Source organism: Narcine bancroftii, chromosome 6, assembly GCF_036971445.1.
Source record: "Narcine bancroftii isolate sNarBan1 chromosome 6, sNarBan1.hap1, whole genome shotgun sequence".
NCBI lineage: Eukaryota > Metazoa > Chordata > Chondrichthyes > Torpediniformes > Narcinidae > Narcine > Narcine bancroftii.
In genome coordinates this window covers 152,800,255-152,817,798 of record NC_091474.1, presented here as the reverse complement: position 1 = coordinate 152,817,798, position 17,544 = coordinate 152,800,255, and the positions used below count along the sequence as shown (strand labels likewise).

Here is a 17,544-nt window from a genome sequence, read left to right as displayed (position 1 = left end):
CCACCATTTTGGATCGATTACAATGTCCAAATCTGATTCCCATCTCTCTGTTGGGTATAAGCCCTGCCCTCTGCTGGACATCATGACACCCACGTCATGATGTCACCCTTCCAATATATAACCCTGTGTGTCTGTAGCTATGTTAGTCTAATAAGAGTAAAGAATGAGAAAGCAGCATGTCTCCGAGTCTTAAATATGTGAGTGCATACACAATAGTGGTGACGAGGAACAAAACGAACCCTACACATATTCCATGGACCCAAACAACAGAAGGTAGAAAACGACTACCTAATAACCCACCAAAAGACCATGGTGAGAGCACGCCAAGATGGCGGAGGGAAATTTGGGGAATTCAATTAAGTAGAATAAAGTTGGGATAACTACATAGAATGGTTTAACCACTACTGCGTATCCACAATATTGTGGAAGGTACAGTAAACTGCCAACTCGCCCTCTTCCTCACAATCATTTGAATTCCTTAAGACTTTGCTATCCCTGGAGGATCTAGGGACAAAGACATTCAATGAATTATGCATAGCTCTTTCTTTCTTTGGCTTGGCTTCGCGGACGAAGATTTATGGAGGAAACATTTAATTCCCAAACCACCAGTTATGGCAGAAAGGCAACGATTCTATGAAAGGAGACAAGGACCAGGAGAAACAGTAAGTGAATACCTGGCATTGTTGCACAAACAGGCGGAGCACTGCCATTTCGAGCAGTTTCTAAATCAGGCATTGCAAGACAGATTAGTGATGGGGCTGGAAAATCGCCAAGCAAGGCAAAAATTATTAGCAATGGATTAAGATGTTACATTATAGATTGTATACAGAGCTGCCTGCAGCTTTGAAATAGCAGATAAAAACTTGGATGTGGGTCAACCAGATCTACTGATCAGAAGGACTTCCCGCCAACAATGTTTCCATTGTGGGAAATACAACCACCAACCAGAAAACTGTTTCTTCAAAAATTCTAAATGCGACCATTGCAAAACAGAAGGATATCTCAAAGCGAAATGACCGCTTCTGCAAATAAACAGGCAGCTAAATTCAAACAATGAGAGAGAGAGAGAGAGAGAGAGAGAGAGAGAGACACACACCCACACCCTGGCAATGATGATGATAACAGCCCAATGGCTGACCTTCAAGCTCCTGAAATATTACACATTTCAGATGGAGGAATCACAGCAACCTTTATACAGCTACAATAAACAGACACCCCCTGAAGATGGAATGAGACACGGGGGCAGAGGTGTCCCTAATGCCATTACATGTGAAGGAACACTTGCTACCACGCCTCCCAGTAAAAACAACTGAAATAACTCTAAGATCTGTTACAGGAGACACAATCAAAAAGTGTTTGGAAATGTACGGTCCAAGTACAATATAAACAACAGCAACCAAAAACACTCTCTCTCTACATCATAGATACCCAGGGACCAGCATTCTTCGGAAGAAACTGGCTACAACACATTCCCCTAGACTGGCTGGAAAGAAATCAGTTCAATACTAAATCACATGGACACCTCCCAGCCAGAACTTGACCAAATCCTCAACAACCATGCAATGGTTTTCCAACAAGAATTGGGGGAAAAAATCAAAGATACAAGGTAATGCAGAACTAAAATTCTTCAAAGCCAGAACAGTCCCATTTGCTATGAAAGGAAAAATTGGGGCTGAGTTAAACAGACTAAAACACGAAGGCATATGAGAACCAATACAATGCAGTGTTTGGGCAGCACCAATCGTACCCGTATGAAAAGCCAACAGTGAAATTCACATTTGCGATGATACCAAAATCACCATCAATCCATCACTCAAAATACCTAAACACCCAATGCCCAAGGCAGAAGAATTATTCCAAGCACTAAATGAGGGCAAAAATCACAAAACTAGATTTGTCATAAGCATATCAACAGATAGAATTAGACAAAAATAAATCAAGGGAATATGTGACAATCAATCCCCATCTGGGACTATTCACCTACACACCTGCCTTATGGAATTTCAGCAACACCTGTGATTTTTCAAGCAACGATGGACAAATTACTACATGGACTCTCAGTTGGGAGTTACCTACATAATATCATCATCACGGGCTGAAACGACAGTGAACACTTACAAAACCTTGAAAAGGTTTTAACTAGACTACAACAGGCTAATATATGGTTACGAAAGGGCAAATGTGTCTTCATGTACACCTCAGTAAAGTATCTTGGATTTACAATCAACAAGGGGGTGTGACTGAATCCAGCAGGAACAGAAGCCGTTTACAAGACCCCATACCCAACCAACAATTTGGAATTACAGTCCTTCCTAGGACTTATTAATCACTAACAAAAACATATCCCTAATATATCTACACTATGAAGCCCACCGAACCAATTACTCAAGAAAGATCAAACATGGTATTGGAACACAGAAACTAAAAACATGGTCGATCAACAAAAGGAAATTCTAAAGTCAACAAATAAGATGCTGATCCACTACGACCCTAGTAAAGAAGTAAAACTAGCCATGGATCCTTCGCCAGTGGGACTAAGAGCGGTACTATCCCAAATAACAGAAACCACATTAACCACAAGCAAACACAATTACACCCAACTAGAAAAAGAAGGATTGGCAATAATTTTTGGTGTAAAACAAATTCCACCAATATCTTTACAGAAAAAAAAAATCACCCTGATCACAGACAAGTTTCTTAGTTTAATCCTGGGGCCACACAAGGTATTAGCTGCAGCCAGAATTCAAAGATGGGCCATTATACTAGCAGCGTTTAACTATGATATAAAACATAAACCAGGAACACTGAACACCCATGCAGATGCCTTATCACACATGCCACTACCCAAGACAGAACGAGAAGAAATTATTGAATGGACAGCAGAGGCAGATCCGTCAACCAAGAACAACTTCAACAACTGCCCATTACAGCTCAGATGATCGCAAAGGAAACCTGAGATGAGGCAAGATTAAGCAAGATCCTAAACTTCACCCTTAATGGGTGGTCTGAATCTGAAGTCATTCCAGAAGATCTAAAACCTTACCACAGACACCGCCATGAACAGTCAGTCGAAGAAGGATGTTTACTATGAGGGTACCTGTACAATTATTCCAATCACAACTACACCACAACTATCTTGGATTGGGACGAGTGAAGGCACTGGCCTGGATGCATGTCTGGTGGCCCTCCGTAGACAGACACATTGAAACAACAGTAAGAGAATACAAAGTATGTCAGACAATGCAGCCAAAATTGCCATGAGCTGAAGCTAACCCATGGAATGGTCATCCAAACCCTGGCATCGGATTCATGTAGATTTTGCTGGACCATTCATGGGTGAGACTTTCCTAATAGTTGTGGACACACACTACAAATGGTTAGTAGTTACACAGCTGAAAAATACCAAAGCAGATCCCACGATTGAATGTCTACGAGCTATCTTTGACACTTATGGATTGCCACATGAATTAGTTATGGACAATGGGCCTCAATTTATACAACAACAATATCAGACACCTTTTGTCCACACCCTATCATCCAAGTACTAATGGGGAGGCAGAACATTTTGTACAAACATTCAAAAAAGCAATGAAAACCATGAAACTTCTAAATGCCTCCTGGACACACAAAATTGCAGATTTCCTATTGGGATACAGAAACACATCGCATTCTACCACAAAATGCACCCTAGCAGAACCTGAAGATCAGGTTGTCCACAGTTCATCCAGATCTAGGTCTCTGACTGCAAAAAAAAACAAAAAAACAGCATAGCCACAGACCTCACCTAGAACATTGGAAGTGGGTGAGAGAGTTCTGGTACAAGATTATAGACAATATAAAGACCCATGGATGGTAGAAGTAATCTTACAAAAATTGAGCCCCTGCTCATACTCTGTTCTAGTGGGGGACAGATTTTGGAAGCGATACATTGAACAATTACCTGACTATCTACAGGTCCTGAGCAAAGAATGGCACAGCAAACCATGCCGAGGCAGTCCAAAAGAGAAAGAAGGTCTAACAGCATCCACAGCAGCAGAAGGATAGTTGATGTTTTATGCTTTGAACTTCCCTTCCCAGACTGACCTATCTGCCCTGTCTTCTCCAATGCCAGTGAGAAGCAACACAAGCTAGAACAACAGTTCATATTCCACATGGGTAGCCTGCAACCCAATGGTATGAACTGTCAATTTTCCAATTTCAGGCAACCTTCACCCCATGTACCTTTGTCATTTTGTTCACCTTTTCAATTCTCATTACTTTGATTGTTATCAATCTGCCTACTTCTCACTCATCTATCCACTTGGTCTATCTTCTCTCTCCCATCAGCTCACCTGGTTCCACCTGCCATTGTATTTAAAATCTGTTGCAACTATTAACCACCACACACACTCAAAATTCCCCTCTCCCACATCTGCCCATTATCCCCACCTCACCTGGTTCCACCATCATCCACCAGCCTCCAACTCCCACTTCCCCTCCCTCAACTCCCTACAGTGACCATCTTCCCAGCACTCTCACTCTTGATGTAAAGTCTTGATACAAAATATCCATCATCCCTTCGCCCCCACAGATGTTGCCAGATCTGCTGCCTTTCTCCACCATTTAAAAAAAAATCTTCAAGCCTTACTACTTTCAAGACATTCAGAACAGGTTCATGAATTACCATCACCTCCAGATTCCCCTTATATTCACCACCATCCAGACTTGGATATTAACATAGCTCCATTATCACTTTTGGGAAAAATCCCTAAAAAATGTCACCCAAAGTACCATCAAAGTACCTTCATCTCCCAGATTGCAGGTACTGTATTCAAAAGTGCTCAATGTCATTCTCTCAAGGACAATTGGAGTTGAATAATAACTTGTGCATTACAAGTAATACTCATATCCCCTGAAAGCAAAAGAAATGAAATCAAGATCTTGTTACCTGGGTGTCGGCACACAGAGCAGTGTACTTTCTTTTTAACAACTGAATCATGAGCACCAGCTTCATCAAACTCTCTTTTCCACACATTAAACCTAGAAAGAGTAATTATGGTCACCTTTTTACATTTTGATTTCTTTAAAAATGAAACACACCACTCAGAATCAGTGCATTCAAAATATTTAATCTTCAACTACATCCACATTTGCCCATTAAATATATTGTACAATTTAGTTTCAACCAGTAGATAAATACTTTGAAAATAAAAGCCTCCATGCCATCATCCCCAAACCATCTTTAAAATGAAGTAAATGGATGAAGAGAAAGTAAAGATACTTAAGCTAAACTGTGCCAATGCAGGTAAATTTGAGTAAAATAAATGGAAGAGAAAGAATATGCATCAGAAAAGAAATATACAAGTTTGAAGAAAATTAAAATATCAACAGTAAAACCCATTATTCAGGCTCCAGCAACCAGCAAAACAACCGTGGAAAATAAACATTAAAAAATGAAAGTTTAAAATTGGTGCACCTCGCTGATCGTTCACCAATCAAGCCATCTTAAGTCAGTTGACTCTAAGTACTCACCTGGCATTTATCAAACCCCATAGGTGCAGGATACCAGGAGTTTTACTGTATTTCCCATAAAAATGCAATTTAGCCATTACTGGATACCCTTATCTGAAATGCATGAGACCAGAAGTGTTTCTGTTTTTGGATTATTTTGGAATAGTGTGTTTAATATTATGAATAATGTTTTGTACTTGCCACAAAAAAAACTTGATCTCTGCTTACAAAAGAAGATAAATGCAGCACCAAATACTAGAAATTCTGCTGGATGGCAAAAAACACAGTGAGTAATGCATGTAGGTCTGCCAGTGACAATGGTTGGTAACAAACTGGCACCTACTTGTGGCATTATGTCAGTACTCAAAAAGTTTTGGATTTTGGAGCATTTCGGAACTTCAAATAAGGGGTACTCAATCTGTATTAGAGAAGTTCTTGATGTGTGGGTTGCCCTTTACAGTCATGCGTCTGTTAATTCAGTACATCAAGATGCGACCTGGAAGAAAGATCACCTCCAGTAGATAAAAATATAGATAGAACCTGCCAACTATCCAAGAGTCAAGTTTACCTCTGAAGTAGGCTCTGTCCATTCATTGTCTCGACCAGCCTCAAAGCCAGTTCCTTCCCAACTCCTGGAACCCCCTAGAGCCAGAAAAGCAAAAGCATTTCATAAATTGGCAACAGAAAACTCTCAAATTACTTAGAACATGTTCAATTCTTGAAACAGATTCATCTCCTAAACTTAATTTAATATTTGAATCAAATATGCAAAATAAAACCACAGATACCATGCCTCAGAAATCATTATTGTACTAGTATACTTGCATCTAGATTATGCATTTGTAGGCACAGACTCAAATCTCATTACATCAGCTTGGGAACTTAAAATTCATGTAAGTAAAGTAATCTGAAATAAAATGGTCCATTCTTTGATGGAAAACAATCATTCACATTACTTTTAATTGATAATAAAACGTGTGCAAACAAGCCATCAGACGTGAATTAAGCTTTTTTAAATTTTTTTTTAAGCATTTGAAAGCCTCTGAAAGGGCCAACACATATAGCCTCTCCTTGAGACAATGGAGGTGAGCCACCTTCTTCAACCACTACAGTACCTTTGAGGCTCTTCCCCATTTTGCAGTTGAGGTAGTTTCTTACAGGACCCAATAATGATGAATCAAAGTTAGCGATTTGGGAGGAAAAACTACAGCCAAGAGCATTTCCTGCTGCCATTTTCCTTCTTAATGGTAGTAGTCATGGGTTAGGAGAGATACTGTTGGAAGAGTGGACTCGACTATCTACAATAAATTTTAGAGAGATTGAACTCTGCAACAAAGGTGGCAGGAATTAGTATTTAGTATGGTTTATGGGCTGCTTTGCCCTGGATGGTGTTAAAATTCTTAAGAATTTTTGCAACTACACTCATCTGGCACTGCAGATAATATTCCATCATATACCTTTGTCATTTCAATGGTGGAAAGGCTTTAGGGTGCCCAGAGGTAATATTATTAGTCATAAGATACTCTGCCATTGACTTACTCTTGTTATTAGGATATTTATGGGAGTGGTCCAGTTGAGTTTCTGGTTAGGTGTACCATTGCATGGCAGTAGTGCAAATGCATATGTTGTTTTTGTACGACTACATACAGGAATGGGTTGCTTCATTTTGTGAGGAATTCCAAATAGAATTGAACACTGTACAATCATTAGGAAACATCCCACTTCTGAGCTTATGGAAGGAAGGTATTGATGAAGTTGGTAAATATGGTTAGCCTATGACACTGCTCATATAAATACATTACTGTACAACTTGCCTTCTGAACATGGCAAAAAATCATTTTGATAAGTTAATAATCATACAACAACTATAAACATTGCACATTTATTGGCAATATAAGTTTAACAATTAAACCTCGCCACATTCCTTTAGGCCAGATGAACTATGCATCACCCAGGCTTCACAACTTTAGCAACAAATAATAGACACAAAGGAACTTCACTGCATTCAATAACTCCACACAATTTCATTCTATTTACCCTTTGTAAATCGTGATCCCTCATCATTGCTCTCCTCCTCTTTCTCTGCCACTTCGGGAAAAAGTTAGTCTCCAAGTCCTATCCAAAATATTTGCTGTATCTCTTTCCACAGAAGCTGTTGAAACTGCTGTCCCTTCCTAACATTTTTTTAAAAACTTTCATTAAAAATTAAATCAATTCCAGTACATTGGAACATTATACTCTAGAGCATATCATTCAAACTTCCCATTAAATTCTGATTGTGATTCTTGGGATCAGTGACTGCATGTACAAAATGAAACTTGGATTTTCTTTTAAACGACATTTTTCGCAATTCCATGAAGAGCAAAGTGATGTTTGTTTATTCTAAATTATTTTAATTAAAAAACTTTAGGCAGAACAAGGATAACACCCATCATATTCTGAAATAATACTGTGAGATATCTTCAAATTCCTGGAGAAGACTGTTCCCTTGTTTATCACCTTAATGAAATGAAGATGGTTTTAATTGTGGAGCACCATCTCAATATTGCATGTCCATTTTCTTTGTTCACAAGTCTTAGAAATACATAATCTTTATCAACAAAGGTTTTTGCTCCTCATCCCAGTGGAAATTCATTTATAATTCTCTTATCCAAACAACTCAAGACAGAAAACTGTGAATTATATTTGTTTTTTTTTGACAATATTTACTATATCTCAGTTATCCAAGTCTTTCATCAGAAATTATGATGAGTCTCTGACACTAACACAAAACTATTTATTTTAAAATACAATTAATCCTTTATACTTAAAAAAAATTATATGTATAAAATATTCATAAAAAACAATTGTGTATTATGCACAATCTAAATTTTAATTTTAAACAATGGCATTGGTGCAAGGATTTATGTCAAAACATACAAACTCAAGACCAACCTAATGCATGTTACAGTTTATTGTTAGTGTACCATACCTTTGGTAGGTAATCACATCCAAGTAGAATGGCTAAACCAATTAGTGCATCTCGGTCAAGGCCCAATTTGGATTTTATATCTGACATTTTGTAGCAGTCCACATGGGGATCCTATTAAATGGAAAATTAAAAAATCAAGTCTATCCAATCACTGAGTGGAAAAAAAAATTGGTCTTCTGATGTTTGGCATGGACCTCAGGATCAATTTACAGTACAAATCTAATCATCCAAAATTGGATTCTCTGAAAACCTAATTTGTCTGAAAAATTTAAAAAATTTTGGATAAATAAGGCGATCTGAAACAATCAGAAATCTTCATTTATCCAATATTTTTTCAGAGCCATCACAGGTTAAAATAAAATTCACTTGACAATAAATTAGAACGACAATTGTCCTCGTTTCAGGTAATTCCCTCCTCTCTTTCAATTTCTTCTTTACCTTCCTCTATTGATTTTTCTCTCCAACTTTCCCTCTCAAACTGCATGCCAAAGTCTCCCAGCTGCAAGCAGTCGGAAGAATCCCTTGTCCTGGTGTCATCAAGGAGAGCGGCTTTCTGGCGGGGACGCTGGACCCCCAGGTCGGTGGGGAGGTGTTGGCGATCGGCGGTGGCCAGCTTTTTTTTGTGGTAAGAATTAAACATTATTTTAATGCTTAAAAAGCCTTGTTGTTTGTTGTATCAACACTGTTACAAGTATTTTGATGTTGCTACAGGGGTGTTTTTAAAAAATGACCAGCACTCCAGAAAAACCGTTTATCTGACATAGGCCTGGTTCCAACCATTTTGGATAATTGGAATTGTACTGTAAAATGAAATTGTGACTTTCCCAACACAGTATCCAAATTATACCCCTCCTAGTCAGGTTAACCATCTTACCACATATAAAGGGGTCAACATTGCAGAAAAACACAAAACATAATCTGCAGGATGCAAAAAGTACAGAGTTAAGTTCTCCAATTTTAATGTTCATCTCAGTATTGGAAATCGTAATTCCCCATCTCTTCCAATTGAATGTTAGCTTCAGATCCTCTCTTCAAAAGATATATTTTGGATAACAATGACCCAAGTAAAATATTTTGGTATTACTAGATAGGGAATGTTTTCCCACAAGTACCACATTCCATTTTCTATCTTAAAACTCAGTAATGAGGGGATATATTGAATGAAGAAAACCAAGGTAAAATGGCAGAGCAGGCTCGAAGGGTCAAATGACCTACTCCTGGTCCTATCTTCTATGTTAAGGGATAATGAAAAGACTGGATCACGATTTTTGCTCTATCAGATTTTTGCCGGCTGCAATCTTTTGGAAGTATATACCCCTTATTAGATAATCAATACTTGATTGTTTCTTTTGTATTTTAGTAATTTCACATTAGTGCTTGAACTTGCTCTTGATTTTCTGTTGCTTCTTTTTGAGTTAATTAACATGAGGATAGAAAATACACATCAGGAAGTCGACAGATATTTAACATGCAGCAAATTTGGAAACAAAAACAGAATCTGATGATGTTGTTCAAGCCATAGCAAAATGCAAATTCTAAGGTACCTTTATGCTTATGGTCAAGTTTCTGTACACAGTCTGAGCTCCATATAAAAAAACATCACCATCATTGGTGATGCAACCATCAGTATATCCATTTTCATTTAGATAGGCACACATAGCTTCAGCTTCACCAGCTGCACAAATCCATGGGTTACCCAAATAATCCAGCAATTCACAGCACTAATAAGAAAAAAATAACCCACATTTCAATATTTACAGAACACTTCAGAAAAGGTTTACAAATTACAAAGTCAGAAATTAAATTGTGAGAAAATTAAGGTTACCCAAAATTCACAATAGGGAATTTTGCCATTAGATGTTGAATTTCAAGGTGAAAAAAACCCCATAAATCATAGGGTTTCCAGCAGGTGTACATGAAATTATATGAAAGTAACTACCTCTGGCTGTAAGCCAAAACAAACCATTTATGCTGGATGAACTGATGGAATATTTCACTGAATTAAAACTCATTTCTGTTCATTAAAAATAATAAAAACCAGCAAAAAGTAAGCGTGTCTCACAATAACACATTCTCAAATAGTCTTTTTTACAAAACAAAGTAAATTGAAGAATTTCTTTCAATGTCATTGGTCACCACGTGGAATATGCAATACATTTAACAGGGAGATTACCAGCAATGTTATCTTGCGATTTAACACATGGCGTCAGTATTAATATATTAGGATGAATATGGAATGACATCTTTTAAAACCATGAAGGTATTTAAATGAATTCTCCAGATCAAACAAAATTATTTCAAAAAGATTTGCCGATAAAAAGAGAATAACTAAATTCAAATAAAGTCATTGTAACCATTAATAAACAAATTCTGGAAAAACAACTTAGTCTTTCAGCAACTATAAAAGATATGTTCCAGGTATAAGTTAGGTGTTGCTAGCCCATCATTAATTTCACTAATATTTGATGCAATGCCCCAGTTAACATTTAGATGAATATTGATTAACATTGATTTATATCAGCAGCAAATTGCAAGACAACAACTGATTATATCAGGAGGGATAATGTTCCTGGGTCACAGTGCTAAAATAAACTTTTAAGACAACACTGACCTCTTTAAGAACAGATTTAAAATGGGATCTTCCTCTCCAAATACAAGTCCCTTGTTTTATGCACCCACCATAACGTATTTCATTCCGTTTACTCATTGTCTCAGCTTTCAATTTTGGTGCAGTACCTTCCACCACAAAGATAAGTCTCACATCCATCAAAGTGAGATAGGACACTCGGAAAAATAAATTTCTAAAATTAAAGCAAAGTACAAATCAGCAGGGAAAAATTGCAAATGCTGAGTATCAAATGTCAGACATATGTTGATGAAAGATGATATGTGAAATGCAAATGTCACTATAGGTATACATATCCAAGTAGTTTCTGTTTCCACAAGGATAGTTATTAATGCCGACAAGCAAAACTGGCTACCTCATCAATTTAAGGTGTGACAGATTATGTTATATTTTATATTGTATATAGACATGCTTTTAGAACATAAATTGTGTGGGGCTTTTAGTGTAGGTCACATACAAATACAAACACTTCAAATCAGATCTCATTTAAAATGCTGGAGCTCTGCTCAAGCCAGACAGTCCAGGCTCTGAGAGACTTTGCAAAAACTTTGAAGAATGTTTGTAAGAACTTCACAAGTAGGTGTGAATTGGACATACTGTGGAGTAATGTTTGGAAAGCAATAGATGAATGAACTCAGAAGATTGTGGTCCGGTGCTGCAGTATGAGTGCAGTTTGCTGTTCCTAGAGGGTAACATGGTTTTCTGAGAGAGAGAGAGAGAGAGAGAGAGAGAAAGAAAGAGAGAGAGAAAAAGAGAGAGAGAGAGAGAGAGGGGAGAGAGGGAGAGATTTTAGTTCTATAGTTGAGTAGCAGCAGCTGGGACTGGAACATGACAAGCTGACAAGCTGGTGGAAAAAAAAACATTTTGAAAATGGGTTGTGAGTTCTTAGTTCAGCCTGGTCAAAACCCTTGTAGTCCATACAAGAGATAACTCGCTGCATAATGTTTCACCTGAAATAAGGGAAACAGAAAACGAACTCTGTGGTGACCTGAAAGAAAGAGATTATCATCTGGAAAAGCCTGATGGGGCAAGTTTCTTCAGCAAGACACTAACGTGGCTGATCAGAAGGAATCAGTTTGTGATCAATGAGCAACAAATCTCTCTGAAAACTGACAAGAACCTTCCTGAGTGATAACCATTTACCTTTCAAGCACCAAAGCCTGGTGAACTTCATAAATTTTAAATTCTGTGCACAGTGTAAGAATTGCCTGCCACCTGTGAACTTGGAGGAATGAGAAGTGAGATTGGACTGTGAATCAAAGAACTTTTCTGAACTTCCACATCCATTACATACACGTGCGCTTAGAATTAGAAGGGGATTAAGTTAGGTTAAGTTAAAAGTAATAAGTTAAAGTTTGATCCTGTGTTCATGTTTAAAGATAATTAAAAGCAACTTTTGTTTAAGTAACCATTTGTCTTGGTGAATTTCTATTGCTGCTGGGTTTTGGGGCCCTCTGGACCCATAACAAGGGTAAGTGACAGATACAAACTGCAGAAGGAATTTTCTGAAATGCTTTTGAACAGTGTATTCTCATTGGTGGAAGAAAAATTGATTTTCATTTGTGTTGATTCTGAATCTCTTGATACTTGAGTTGTCCCCAAACTGTGTAGTTTCATTACTTCCATTGTACCAAATTCTAAATATTGTTTTCTCTGCTTCCATTATCACAAATTCACCCAACCAAACATTTTGTCCAACATCTGTCCCAAACAGAAGATAGGCACTTTAATTTTCCTTTCATATCAATAATTACTAAGGGAACAAATTTAGTAAATGTCTTTGTATATGTCAACAACTGTACTGAAACAATCACTAGCACAATGTAATAATATTTTATCTTCCCTCATTGCATGTGAAACATTAAAACCTATTAACCACAAAGCAATAACCATAATTTCAATCAATGTCCGAAATTGCTATCCATTATGACAGTAATTACTTACACATTTCATGTTACCTGAGATGTGGTTTGCTAACCGTTCCTATCATGCCTTTCACTGTTTGAGCCTCACAGACCCACAAGCTCATATCGACAGCTAATGTTTTCCCTTTAAGATTTTGCAATGGAACATGTTCTTTAACTGGCTCCAAAATCTGCCACAAGTCATTGACTCCCATGATTCCAATTGTTCAGAAACTAAAAGACAAAGGTATAAATATATTAATTCCCACAAACCTCTGCAAGTTGGATAAACAGATACTATCAATTGGTTTTTTTAATGCAGAAGTCCCTATTTCACACCATCCTCATCTCCTGCCACAGGTCGATGTTTAAAATCCTCCTTTTGATACCCCAGCACATAATACAGACTAACAATGAATTGTTAGAGTTGGGGGTCAGAATCAGAATTTTATTTATTGCTATGAACATGTCACAAAATTTGTTGTTTTGCAGCAGCAGCACAGGTGCAAATATTGCTATAAATTACATTTAAAAATAAATAAATCAGTGCAAAAGAAGAGAAAGTGCGATAGTGTCTGTGGTTCATTGTCTATTCAGAAATCTGATGGCAGAGGGAAGGATGTAGTTCTTGTTCCACTGAGTGCTCAGCTTCTGGCCTTTTCCCAAAGGTAGCAGAATGAAGAGGGCATGGCCTGGGTGGTGAGGATGGAGGTTGCTTCCTTAAGTCATCACCTCTTGTAGATATCCTCGATAGATTAAAAGTTGATGCCTATGATGGAGATGCAGAGTTCACAACTCTCGGTAGTCTTTTCAAGTCCTATGCATTGACAGTCATGCAACTAGTCAGAATGCACTCCATGATACACCAGTAGAAATTTGCAGGACACTTTAGTGACATAGCAAATCTCAAATTCCTTACAAAGTAGAGCCACTGGCGAGCCTTCTTAATGATTGCATCGACATGGAGGGCCCAGGATACATCTACAGAGATGTTAACAGCTAGAAATTTGAAGTATTTAACCTTTTTCACTGTTCACCCCCTCAATGACAACTGTTTCATGTTCTCCTAAATTCCTCCTCCTGAAATTTATCGTCATTTCCTTAGTTTTTCTAAAGTTGAGTGCAAGGTTGTTGTTGTGACATCATGCAAGGAATCTCATTCCTTGCAGGCCACCCCTCCAGCATCCCAATGAGGGACCCTACAAGGTGTTCTAGAGAAATGCATCTATTTTCACTCTTGACATCAGGGGCAGAGAGGAACTTTTCATGCTGAACTGTCTAAAACTAGCTCACTTGGAATTGTCAGAGCCAGTAAAGGTCCTGCCGCCTGTATGTAGTGGTCGGCCACCGAAGCAGCAGATCTCACCCATGACGCACCGTGAGACCACAGGCACTGGTTCGGGGTGGGGGTTGTGTGGCCCCACTTGTCATGTACAGGCTGCCGCGGAAAAGATGGCGTCGCAGGTCTGTCTTTTCTGTTTCAGACGTTAGCGTGACATAAGTTCCGGGACACAAGGGGCAGGCTCGAAGCAGCTTTAAAGGCTGCAGTGCGAACTTCAAAGTAAATCAGTTGTGCTAGATGAGCTCATGGCCTGTTGTCTGTTCTTTCGCTGTGCTCGCGCACAACACGCTACAGAATGATGCCACAATACTTTCGACATCTTTCCTGTATTCTGTCTCATCATTTGATACCTGGCCCACTTCTGTGGTGTCATCAAGAAATTTAATGATTATGTTGGAATGCTATTTATTTGTATAGTCATTGACCTGGAGACTCCAGCATGTCGAGTCAGGCGACCCTGGAGCATGGATGTTGGGGCAGCCTGGGGAAGATCAGAAGGAGGAGACTGTGGAAGTGTGGGATCAGGAAGGGGGCAACTGATGTATGAGAGACAGAGAGTGAGTGGTCAGCTGGGGAAACATCAGGTGAGGATCAGGACTAGAATAATGTAGAGGTAGAAAAGGTCAGGAGGGGAGATGGTTGGGTGGGAGTGTGAGGGAAACTGAGGTGGGGAATCACTGCAAATAGAGTAGGATCAATCAGGAGAAGAGTACTTGAGTTAGTGGGGTTGGTTAAGGGGAGATCAGAGTGGACTAATGAAGAAAGTAGATTGCTGTGGAGCAATTGAGTGCAAGGTTGTTGTCGCTACACCATTCAACGAGCTGATCTCTCTCCTCCAGTACGCTTACTCATTGCCATTTGTGATTCTGCCGACAACTGTGGTGTCATCAGCAAACTTGTAGATCACACATGTCAAACTCAGGCCCGCGGGCCAAATTTGCCCTGCAAGATCATATCAAATATCTATTACAGCTGGCCGCCATGCCAGTATAGCGCATGCACAGCTAATACTACAAATCCCAGAACGCTTTGCAAATGCGTTGGCGCCGGCCCGCCAGCCCACTAATCGCCCCCACCTCCTCTCTTTACTTTCTTTAGCATCTGCGACCTGTCGCCTAACTCACATGTAATAAACCCCTTACGAAAAATGGCCAAACGAAAGACAGAAAACGACCTTTCAAGACAGGTGGGAGGCAAACTCTGACCCCAGAGTTTGATGAACTTGCATCTAAGAAGAGATGCCAAGTATCTGGTTTAGACCCAGGTGCATCAGAGTAAATCACAGTGTAGCAAGCTAAGCTTGGATTAATATTTTCTTTGGTTAACTTTGGACTGTTCAAAGTTGAAAGATTGGATTTTCATTGAAGCAAGTTGTTATTTTTTGACTTGTTGGCTTGTGAAAAAAAAAACATTTAAAAGGAGCTTAAAGGCTATAAAGAAATATTATTTATTGAATATTTTATTTCTCATTTGTTAATGCTTCTTCTGGAAAGAGTTTAACCAAAACTATTATTTAACATTTATTTTAATAAGAAAAAGTTTAACATTACAATGTTGAAAGAAGAGAAAACATGCAGATGTTGTTGAAAATTTTCAATAAATATTTAGTTTGGCCCACGACTTAGTCCAAGTTTTTAATTTTGGCCCACTGTGAATTTGAGTTTGACACCCCTGTTGTAGATGGTATTGGAATTGTGCCTGGCCACACAGTAGATCAGTGGGCGAAGCACACATCATTGGGGTGTTCCTGTGTTGATGATCAGTGAGGAGGAGATGTTGGATTGGGTACCATCATCTGCATATCATCCTTTGTTTAGCCTGTGTTGGGACTCATTTCTCTGAACCTACTGAACCTGATTTGATCACATATAATGGGGGGAGAGGGGGAAAATGAGAGTGGATTGCTGTCAGTCAGAAGAGTTAGACTGGTGGGGCCTTGGCAGGGAGGAGGGGTAGACTGCAGGTGCAGTGATTAAGAGAAGTACCCTTGGCTAATTTTCTCTTTATCCTGCCTGGTACCTCTGCTTTGTCTCACTTGATTCCTCCCATTCTTTCTTTCATTTTTGGTATAGTTTTTTATTTAACATGTATCCCTTGTTTTTCAAATCCTTAATTTTTTTTTTGCCCATTGACTATCCAAATTACTATCCATTTAACATGGCCTCTGGAGCAGCCATTCTCAACAGGAGTCCTGTGTGCCCAACCCCCCATCCCCTCCTTGGGGGCCCCAGCATATTTAAATAAAAGGCATTTTTTTCTTCAGAATCAGAATTTACTGTCGGGTGTTTTGTGGCAGAATCATAGTGCAAACATACATATTATAACCATCTTACAACATTGCACTATTATTATTATTTTATTTTTATATAGCACAAAAAGTAAGGCAGTGTCTTTAGTTCATTGATTATTCAGGAATCTGATGGCAGCAGGGAAAATGCTGTCCTTGTGCCGCTGTGTGCTCGTCTTTATGTACCGTTTCCCCATTGGTAGCAGAATGAAGAGGGCATGGCCTGGGTGGTGGGGATCTTTGAGGACAGAGACTGCTTTTTTAAAGATACCACCACCTCATGTAGATGTCCTCGATGGAATGAAATCTGGTGTCTGTGATGTCGCAGGCCGAGTTAACAACCCTGTGGAGTTTATTCTTGTCCTGAGAATTGTCCAGGCAGTGATGCAACCAGCCAGAATGCTCTCCGTGATACACATGTAGAAGTTTACAAGAGTCTTCAGTGACATACTGAACCACGTCAGACATCTCACAAGCTATAGCCGCTGAAAAGTCTTCATTGTCATTGCATCAACATAGAGGTTCCAGGACAGATCCTTGGAGATGTTGATACCCAAGAATTTGAAGTTCTTGACCATCTCCACTACTGAGCCCTTGATGAGGGCTGGGTCATGTTTCCCTTGTGTATAAAGCAGCCCAGAGCTACAGTCTAGACTTCCAGGTTCATCTTGCAGAGAGACAAGACCTCTTAATGTACATATTAGTTTATTAAAGCTGTCTTATACTCGTACTGCTGGTATGGTTATTGTCAGTACACGGCCTACAAATGGTCGTATCTTCTCAACACCGGCAGGAGATGATGTCATCTCCCACCAGCAATGGACTGCCTCAACCCCTAGTACAATCTCTGGTGTCTGCAGATGCCGGAGTTGCAATCAGGCAAGTGGTGAACAGACAATTGCATTCTGGGATAGAAATACCCAA

The 17,544-nt window shown here is 39.0% G+C and overlaps 1 protein-coding gene across 3 annotated transcripts in view; it reads right to left on the bottom strand.

Moving 5' to 3' along the window:
• LOC138736599 (flap endonuclease GEN homolog 1) overlaps nt 1-17,544 on the bottom strand; it is a 68,048-nt gene that overhangs the window by 49,030 nt on the left and 1,474 nt on the right. For 2 of the 3 annotated variants that reach the window (XR_011340429.1, XM_069886378.1), the window contains exons 2-7: nt 13,046-13,225; nt 11,073-11,262; nt 10,006-10,182; nt 8,462-8,572; nt 6,059-6,132; nt 4,928-5,019 (exon numbers count right to left, since the gene is read on the bottom strand). Coding sequence is in view for 2 of the 3 variants with exons in the window: in XM_069886378.1 (XP_069742479.1) it covers nt 4,928-5,019; nt 6,059-6,132; nt 8,462-8,572; nt 10,006-10,182; nt 11,073-11,262; nt 13,046-13,206 (805 nt within the window). In the remaining variant the exon portion in view is untranslated. Of the gene's footprint in view, nt 1-4,927; nt 5,020-6,058; nt 6,133-8,461; nt 8,573-10,005; nt 10,183-11,072; nt 11,263-13,031; nt 13,226-17,544 lie in introns of those variants that run through there. The other variant, XM_069886379.1, reaches the window with a different exon arrangement.